At 47.9% G+C, this 9,242-nt stretch overlaps 1 protein-coding gene across 1 annotated transcript; it reads right to left on the bottom strand.

The window, feature by feature from the left end:
- On the bottom strand, positions 1,332 to 2,466 carry LOC8076401 (nuclear transcription factor Y subunit B-10). Its single transcript, XM_002436840.2, has one exon. The coding sequence runs from the start codon at positions 2,444 to 2,446 to the stop codon at positions 1,625 to 1,627; it is 822 nt and encodes a 273-aa protein (XP_002436885.1). The 5' UTR covers positions 2,447 to 2,466; the 3' UTR covers positions 1,332 to 1,624.

Below are 9,242 nucleotides of genomic sequence, written 5' to 3'. Positions count from 1 at the left end.
GAGTACGCAAGCATGTTTCATGTAGAGATGTAGTTGACCCGGCCTTGAACCAAAACTTTTCACACACAATTTTGGTCGCATTCTCTATCCCTATACACCAGGGCATCAGGCTGCACATAGGTAGATGGGACTTCTTCCCCCCCCCCCCCCCCCCGCCCACCACCACCCCAACTAAGTGGTGATAGTAGTGTAATACATATGGACATACTCCCTCCATACTCATAAAGAAAGTCGTTTTGGACAAGATTTGAGTCAAACATTGAGAATATAAATCATTAATAACTTTTAACTTGTTGAATTTAGAAATATGAAAACCATATGAATAGATTTATCTTAAAAAATACTTTCATAAAAGCATACATATACCACTTTTTAATAAAATTTATTATAAAAATAAAGAGTCAAAGTTAGGCTTTGACGACCGTATCGTTGTCTTAAACGACTTTTTTTATGGGTATGAAGAAATTATATAGCAACAAAGAGCTAGTGAAAGCCTTGTGGTCCCCGGCGGGATTGGAAGTGATGAAGTGGCCAGCCGGTTATGTAACGTAGTTGAGAGAGAAGCAAAGCTATAACAGAATGGTAATGTTGGGCTTGTTTGGCACAGCTCAACTTCATCAGTAAAGCTGTTTTTTTAGAAAATAGCTTCATGAGTGACTTTCTAGATGAAGTTGAGCTGTTTTGGGAAAAGTGTTTGGCCAAATAGCTTCACCAACTACTTAATGCATAGTTGAGAGAGAGAAATGAGGGAGAGAAGCTATTTTTTTCAGCTTCATCCCAACTTATGTCTTTGTAAGAGAAGGAGAAAAATAGTTTCATCTATGCAGCTGTTTTGGAAATAAGTGTTCGTAAAGCTGTTATCAGCTGTAGGCCCGTAATGTACGTACCCGCGCGGTTCGTAAGCCGCCGACGGCAACATTTGTGCCGCTGCCGGTGCCGGAGCGCGACGGGCGATGGCATTCCACGGTCCACGGCAGCCGCGCGCCACGTCATGCGCGCGGCAGTTTCGTCTGGAGCGCGCACAGCATGCTGTCACACCGGCCGGCCTGTCAGACGACCTCGGCCGTGCACGTACGACATAGCTCCAAAACCTATTCAAGGCTGCCACGGCCACTTTCCCAACCGACGAGCAGAGAGAGATTAATTAATTAACTTCCAGTAAATCCAGCACAGGAGCATGCATATGTATGCATGCAATTGACCTGTCGTGATGAAACGCACGTAATCATGAACAATAGCTAGAAGAAGGAATTCGTTTCGAGCAGGGCTACGATCTTCACCGTTGGTAAATGGGCATGTAAAGCTGAGATTCAGTTTGATGGACGAAAAAATCAAGCAAGGGATGGATACGATATCGCCTCAAGAGAATCGAAAACTCAAGCATCAGAAGATTAGCAAAAAGTGTCTCGAAGAAACATGGTAAATGATGGGAGAAAACGAAAACGGTACTGGAGAACTAACAAACAGGTCTAGTCCACGCCGGCGACGACGACGGGCGACGGAGTTCGGCAAGGCGGCGCGTGCACCGGCCAGCCTGCAGCACGAGAGATCTCGATCGTGCATGCATCTGCCTCTGGCCGCCTCTCCTCTTATTATACACGCGCGGAAACTAGCTAGCTCTTGGCTAGTGCGAGCCAGGACGCCCCGCCGGTGGATTTTCAGTCGAAGAGCTAGCCTCGTCGTCGTGGAATCCAACGTGTTGGCTTCCACCGGCGTCGACGAACGCCGCTCCTCCTCCTCCGTGGTAGCAGGGAACCACAGGGCGGTGGTTGCCGCCGTACATCTGGTACGACCGGCCGCCGAAGTGCGGCGCCGCCACCGCCCCATTGGCAGATGGAACCGCCGCCGGGCGGGGAACGGGCCGGACGGCGTAACCTGCAGCAGGCGACACACCTTGGTGCGGATGCCGGCTGACGGCGGCAGGGTGGTGCATCGTCAGCTGCGCACCGCCGTTGACCGGCAGCGTGAGCGTGACCACGGACGAGCCGCGGCGCGAGCCGCCGCCACGCCCTGGGCCGCGCTCTTCGCCGCCGGCCTCGCTCTCGCGCATGCGCTGGAGGAAGGTGCCGACGGGCGCGACGTAGTCGTCGAAGCCGAGGCGGTTCAAGGCCCACACGATGTCCTCGGAGGCGACGGTCTTGCGGCGCTCGGTGTGGCACCGCTCGTTGGCCTCGCCGGTGACGAAGCTGATGAACTCGGACACGCACTCCTGGATCACCTCCTTGGCGTCGTCGGAGATCTTGGCGTAGGGAGGCAGCACTTGGCGCATGATGCGGGACACGTTGGCCACGGGCATCAGCCGGTCCTGCTCCCGGATTATCACCGTGTTGGCCGTTGGCGGCGGCGGAGCTTTATCGGTCGCCACTGCTTCGTTGGGAACAACAGCAGCAGCCGGCTCCACTGGCAAGGTGCAAGGAGCACTGGTTTTAGGGCTTTGAGGATTCATGGCTAGGTTGTGTGTGGAGGTGTAGGTCTTCTCTGTGCTTGTAAGGTGGGGTTGTTATTAAATAGGAATCAACTAGCTGTGTATGTTGGATGTTTGTGTATTACCCAACCAAGTAGGTTGGAGGCAACATATATTTATTCACCTTTGGCATAAATATATAACTCCGGCGAGCAAATACCTCTTCACTCATGCGGAGTGGAAACGCGGCATTCAAGCATTCCTCTAGATCTAGCAAGCCCAAACTTAGCTCCGCTCACAGGCTCCCACACATAGATAACCAGGTATGGATCCCGCAGTCATATCATTAATACTATAGTATATCTTAAAAATATTGTATTTTAAAACTAACCTTGCTATTAGCTCTAAACACAAGCTTAATATGTGCTCTTGTCTGTTGAGTTTGTAATGAGTGATTGTCAAGAGTTTAGGGACTAATCATTGCGTGACTGCGTGCACAACATGTCTTTTAGTTGTGTTGGTGTGGAGCACGAACACGGTCGATGAACATGGAGAAGCTCAAGTAGTGACGTGTCGTGTCAATAGACTAGGAGCGGTGAAGAACGGACATGAGGCTTCAGCCGAGGGATCAAAATGGCCGAAAAAATGACCGTGGTGGACTGACACTTGAGGACATCAACAGGCAAGAACACATGACCAGGAATAGACAGTGTTGATCGAGTCAAGCGGAGGTGCAAGAGGGCTTATTTGGTGATTGGGCAGCTAAGGACGATAGTTAACACATGTCAAGATCATGGAGGAGACATAGCAGATACACTTCTCTACTAGGTGGTTTAGTGGTTTGGGCCTAAAAACCATCGGCTCGGTAGTTTTTGGGTTTAGGCCTCAAAACATGGTTGGAGTTCTGGTAGGAATAGGAGGAGGCAGTGGGGTCATGGCAAACCTTGAGGCAAAGCAAAGTCATGAAGAGCCCATGGGCGTCGGATGCTTGGGCCTGAAGTTGTCAAGTTGGACTGTTTTTGTTGACACCGTTTTTGGGCACGTGTCCATGATCGGTAGAATGCAGGTCGGCAAGACAAGACAGCAGTGTTTGGTCTACAGGATGAGTTGCCGATGAGGATGGTTGCTGATGAAGGGATAGCCGAATATGGCTAAGTTCATAGGTGGCGGTGTGTTTGTGCCGATGGCCATTATTAACTTGTCCCGATGGCTACGATAAGGAGGTCTGCCGATGATGTGGAAGGAGAGCATGAAGGTTGCCGATTGATCGGTAGAAGTGTCCTAGTTTGTCGCGGCAGGATAGTTTTATGTTTTCCTTAGTTATTTAAGTCGTTTTGTACACGGATTCTGTTTAAATTTGGAATTCGAATTCTAGTCGTGTCTGGTTGTAGCTCTTTGAGCAGGGTATAAATGTAGACCCTAGGGTCTTGTAATCAGAGAATCTAATCAAACACAAGTTTTTACTCATATTCCAGCATCTACTTTTTTGGACGACTTCGTCATATTTTCCTTTTTACTACGAGTTCTTAGGAATTCGTCGACTTAAGTTCGGCGTATTCTCGAGTTCCGCGTGAGTACCTCTTGGCCGTGACATCCGGGCGCATCGCTGTTGTCAGGACCAAAGTATTCGAGTTACTACCTTTGCCGATAGTAAGGTCAAATCGGCTGGCACACCTTAACGTTTGAATCGGGTATTAGCCCTTTGTGTTTGCAGATCCGCTTTTGCATCAACACATCTTTTGGCACGCTCGGTGGGACAGATTCAAGATCAAGATCAACATGTCGACTTCTGAGTTTGATCAAGAGAACGTCATCCCCGTGACGGAAGCCAATCTCAAGGATGAGCAGAAGCAAGCTATTGCTAAAGCCATGGAGGATTACAAGCAGCAGTGCCTGAGATCCTTCAGCATAAACAGGAGCGGCGAAGTGATCTAAAAGGATGCACTGCCAACGCCTCGGCAGGTTACTTTTGAAGCTAATCCTGGTAAACTTCAAGAGATGGTTGATAGTGCCATCAACCGCGCTTTAATCAACCAAGCTGGTGTGCTGTCCAATACGGTTTTCAATGCCGTGGCCAGAACCTTTAAGGAAGGACAATTGCCACCAGATTATGTGGGCCCCTCTCATCACCAGCCAGGGTCACCGGTGGTCACAGCTCCACCAGCTGCTACAGCCGCTGCGGGAATACAGACTACCGTTCCTCCAAGTACGTTAGGAGTCACTAATGCACAATCTACGCCGATGACAACCAATCCACCGACTTCAGATGAGCAGATTAGGCTCACTACAGATCTATTGGCATCGGCAATGTCAGGACCGGTCCCTCCTCCCAACTGGTGGGGTTATGGTATGCCCCCGGAACACTTGAAGACGCCTGGCACATCTCAGGCAACTGATATGAGAGGCAAGACTCCTATGGCATCGGCACCTCCAAATATGCCGATGAACCAGAGTCCCCAGTATACTACAACTACTACTGCAAGACCTTACACTGGGAATTCTCAAGCTCCAACATTCCAGATGCCTAACACATCGGCAGACTCAATGCTGATGCAACAAAGGTTTATGACTCAACCAGGGTATGTCAATTCGATGATAACGCCCAATTACCAGTCATCGGCAGGACCTATGCCGATGAATGCTAATAGTGGATGGCTTGGGCAGCAAGTCTTTCCGCAAACACCCCAACAGAGTCATCAGGCTACAAGGTTCCAGCAAGGCAAGATCTATCCCGGGTTTCAGAATCAGGGGATGCCTAACCAGCCAATGAATCTTGGGCAGCAGGTCGGCGGACAGCAGATTGGCGGGCAACAGCTTGGTGGTCCGCAGATTGGAGGCCAGATGATTAACCCAATGTTTCATGCAGATCGTGCGCCGCACAGACACGTGGAAGCTTACCAGCAGGTGTCAGATCCGCAACCACCTCATCGGCAAGATGCCGATGCTTATTGGGCCGATAAGATTGCTGAAGTAATGAGAGACCAATTTGGGATAAAACTCAAAGTCAACACTTACTCTTATCGGACACCGTATCCTCCTGCATATGATTTGATCCCGCTTCCGAATCGGTACAAGGTACCGGATTTTACTAAGTTTTCTAGGCAGGATGACACGTCAACCATGGAGCATGTCAATAGGTTCATCATCCAGTGCGGAGAAGCTGCTAACATGGACGAATTGAGGGTTCGTTTATTCTCGTCATCATTATCTGGATCGGCTTTTACCTGGTTACCTCCCAACTCAGTGGTTACATGGGCCGATCTAGAGAAGCAATTCCAAAAATACTTCTTTTCTGGTGTCCATGAGAAGAATATCACCGATTTGGTCAAATTGAGGCAGCGCAATGATGAATCGGTTGAAAGTTTTGTGCAGAGGATATGGGAGGTTAAGAACAAATGCTATAGCTTGGTTCTGGATGATCGACAGCTAGCTGATTTGGCTTTCCAGGGTTTGTTGCCACACATAAGGGACAAATATGCGTCTCAGGAGTTTGAAAGCTTAGGTCATTTGGTGCAGAGAATTTCTGATTAAGACATCAAGCTGTTTGAACCCAAGAGAGCATGGAATAAAAAGGTATCATTTGTGGATGAAGCGGCGAGCTCGGACTCTGATGAAGAACCAGTCATCGGCTTGGCAGAATGGGTAAAAAATAAAAAGCCGATGTCTTGTCCTTTTGGACATAAAGAACTAGAGAAGTTCGCGTTTGACACCACCAAGGCCGATAGGATATTTGACTTTCTGCTCCAGGAAGGTCAAATCAAGCTGTCACCTAATCATGTGATCCCATCGGCTGAAGAATTAAAAAGGATGAAGTATTGCAAGTGGCACAATACAACTTCTCATGACACTAATGAGTGTAAAGTTTTTAGACAGCAGCTGCAATCGGCTATAGAATCTGGGAGGATCAAATTTGACAGTTCCAAAACTCAGAAGCCGATGAAAATTGATCAACACCCTTTCCCAACAAACATGCTGGATGCTAAGGGAAAGGCCAAGGTCTTGACATCGGAAGCAGCTGAAAGAAGTGCATCGGTGGATCCTCAGCATCAGATCACTACTGCCGAGGCCAAGGGAAGAGGCTTAATCCAGGAAGGAGCCAACTCGGGAAGGCCTCCCCGATCTGGTATTGTGATAACTCACAGAAGGCCTCGGGAAACTTGGCAGCAACGTGAGGACCGATATCGACGCCGGCAGGAAGAATACCATCGGGAGGAAGAAAGGCGCCGGCAAGAGTGGAATCAGCACAGAGATCACTAGAATTGCCCGTTCTTCATTCATTGTTGGGAGGAGAATATTAAGCTTCCCACTGTCAGAGATTGTCCTGAGTGCAACGGTTATGATTGGTATGATAGATCCGATCGGTGCTATCACGACGACAATCGGCGATCTAATGGGCCGATTAGAGGAAGAGCGTCCGTTCACGATCGGCTGGGGGGCAGGCTCAGTGTGCACGACAGGCTTGGTGATCGTGTTCAATATTTTCCCAGGAACCAGGAAGAACTCGAAGAGATGGCTAATGCATGGGTTCCCGATGAGTTCATCTTCTGCCGAGATGCCAATACTTACCGAATGGAGTCAGGAGAAAATCGTCGCCCATCGGTAAGGCAGCAGCAACTTCCTCCCTGGTGTCCAGAGGGGTTGACCAGAACACAAAAGAGAAGACTGCAGCGTGAAAGGCGAGAAGGGCTAAGCAAAGGCGAGAATTCTGGCCAGTCTGGGGATCAGCAGCAATCAGATCCCAAGGGGGAAGGTCCATCGGCAGATGTCAACATGGTATTTATGTTGCCGATGGAATTCTTGGCGCCGTCTAGTGATGATGAGCTGGAGTTTTCCGACCAAATAGCTCAGTTGGCTCTGGATCCAATGACCGCCATCTTCAAGAAGCCTGACGACAATGAAAGACAACATCTTAAGGCTTTATTTGTCAAAGGAAGAGTGGATGGTCAGCCAATGACTAAGATTCTCATTGATGGTGGAGCTGCTATTAACATCATGCCTTATGCAGTGTATCGGAAACTTGGGAAAGGAGATCAGGATTTGACCAAGACCGATATGATGTTAAAGGACTTCGAAGGGAACGTGTCTCCGGTCAAGGGGGCAGTATGTGTTGAGTTGACCATCGGCAGCAAAACCTTACCGACAACTTTCTTCGTGATCAGTGGAAAAGGTGCATATAATTTACTGTTAGGGAGAGATTGGATTCATGCCAATTGTTGCATCCCATCTACAATGCACCAGTGCTTGGTCCAGTGGGTAAGTGACAAGATTGAAATTGTCCCAGGAGATTCTTCATATGTTATTGCATCGGCAGAGGCAGACACCTATGAAAAGACTAGGTGTATTTCAGGAGAAGCTTGGGAGAAGGATTTTCTCAAGGTTGTCGATTATAAAATTCCATCGATCCAAGCAGTCGGTTCTGATGAAGGTTTCTAATAGACAGATTCACTGATGATGGAAAGTTAGGCCAGGGGTTTACATCGGCCGATGATTTAGTAGAAGTAGATATAGGTAGTGGTGATAAACCTAGACCTACTTTTATTAGTGCTAAGTTAGATCCTGAGTGTAAGCAACAGTTAACTGATTTGTTAAAAGAATATAAAGATTGCTTTGCTTGGGATTTTACTGAGATGCCTGGTTTGGACCGATCAATTGTTGAACATCGGTTACCTATCAAGTCTGGATTTCGGCCACATCAGCAACCGGCTCGCCGATGTAATCCTAATATTCTCTCTAATATTAAGGCCGAGATAACCAAGCTTATTGAAGCCAAGTTTATTCGGCAGTGTCGGTATGCCGAGTGGATTTCCAATGTTGTTCCAGTCTACAAGAAGAACGGGAAGCTGCGGGTCTGCATTGATTTCAGGAATCTCAACAAAGCTACACCGATGGATGGATACCCAATGCCAGTTGCCGATCTGCTAGTTGACGCTGCGGCTGGGCATCGGATTATTAGCTTTATGGATGGCAATGCAGGATACAATCAAATATTCATGGCTGAAGAGGATATTCCAAAGACCGCGTTCAGGTGCCCTGGTCATGTTGGATTGTTTGAATGGATAGTCAAGACCTTTAGCTTAAAGAATGCTGGTGCTACTTATCAAAGGGCCATGAATTTTATATTTCATGAGTTCATCGGCAAGCTGGTGGAGATTTATATTGATGATGTGGTGGTTAAGTCTGGAGACTTCACAAAGCATCTGGCCGATTTACGAAAGGTGTTGGAGTGCACAAGGAAGCATGGTTTGAAAATGAATCCCAATAAGTGTGTATTTGGTGTATCGGCAGGACAATTTCTTGGTTTCATGGTACACCAAAGGGGGATTGAAATCAGCCGAAGATCTATTGATGCCATCAATAAGATAGTGGCCCCTACCAACAAGACCGAGCTCCAGTCCTTGATCGGCAAGGTAAATTTTATCAGAAGGTTTATATCTAATTTGTCTGGTAAAATTCGTGCTTTCAGTCCTCTTTTTAAGTTAAAGGCCGATCAAGAGTTTGTTTGGGGGAAGGAACAACAGTTGGCTCTGGATGAAATCAAGAATTATTTAGTGAATCCTCCAGTTCTAATTCCACCTCAGCAAGGGAAGCCCTTCAGATTGTATTTGTCTACCGATGGGATGGTCATCAGTTCGGCTTTAATTCAAGAATTTGAAGGGAAGGAGCGTGCAATTTATTACTTAAGCAGGAGGTTGATTGATGCTGAGACCAGGTATTCGGCTATTGAGAAACTATGCTTGTGCTTATATTTCTCTTGTATCAAGTTGAGGCACTACTTGTTATCGGCCGAATGCACTGTTATTTGCAAGGATGATGTGGTCCGGTACATGCTGTCCATGCC

This window comes from Sorghum bicolor, chromosome 10 (genome assembly GCF_000003195.3).
Source record: "Sorghum bicolor cultivar BTx623 chromosome 10, Sorghum_bicolor_NCBIv3, whole genome shotgun sequence".
Classification (NCBI taxonomy): Eukaryota; Viridiplantae; Streptophyta; class Magnoliopsida; order Poales; family Poaceae; genus Sorghum; species Sorghum bicolor.
Note: the sequence above shows the minus strand (reverse complement) of the source record. Positions and strands in the feature narration are given on the sequence as shown.

What these genes read in the sequence shown, in the direction of transcription:
- LOC8076401 (XM_002436840.2), bottom strand. Translation starts at nt 2,446, where the DNA reads ATGAATCCTCAAAGCCCTAAAACCAGTGCTCCTTGCACCTTGCCAGTG.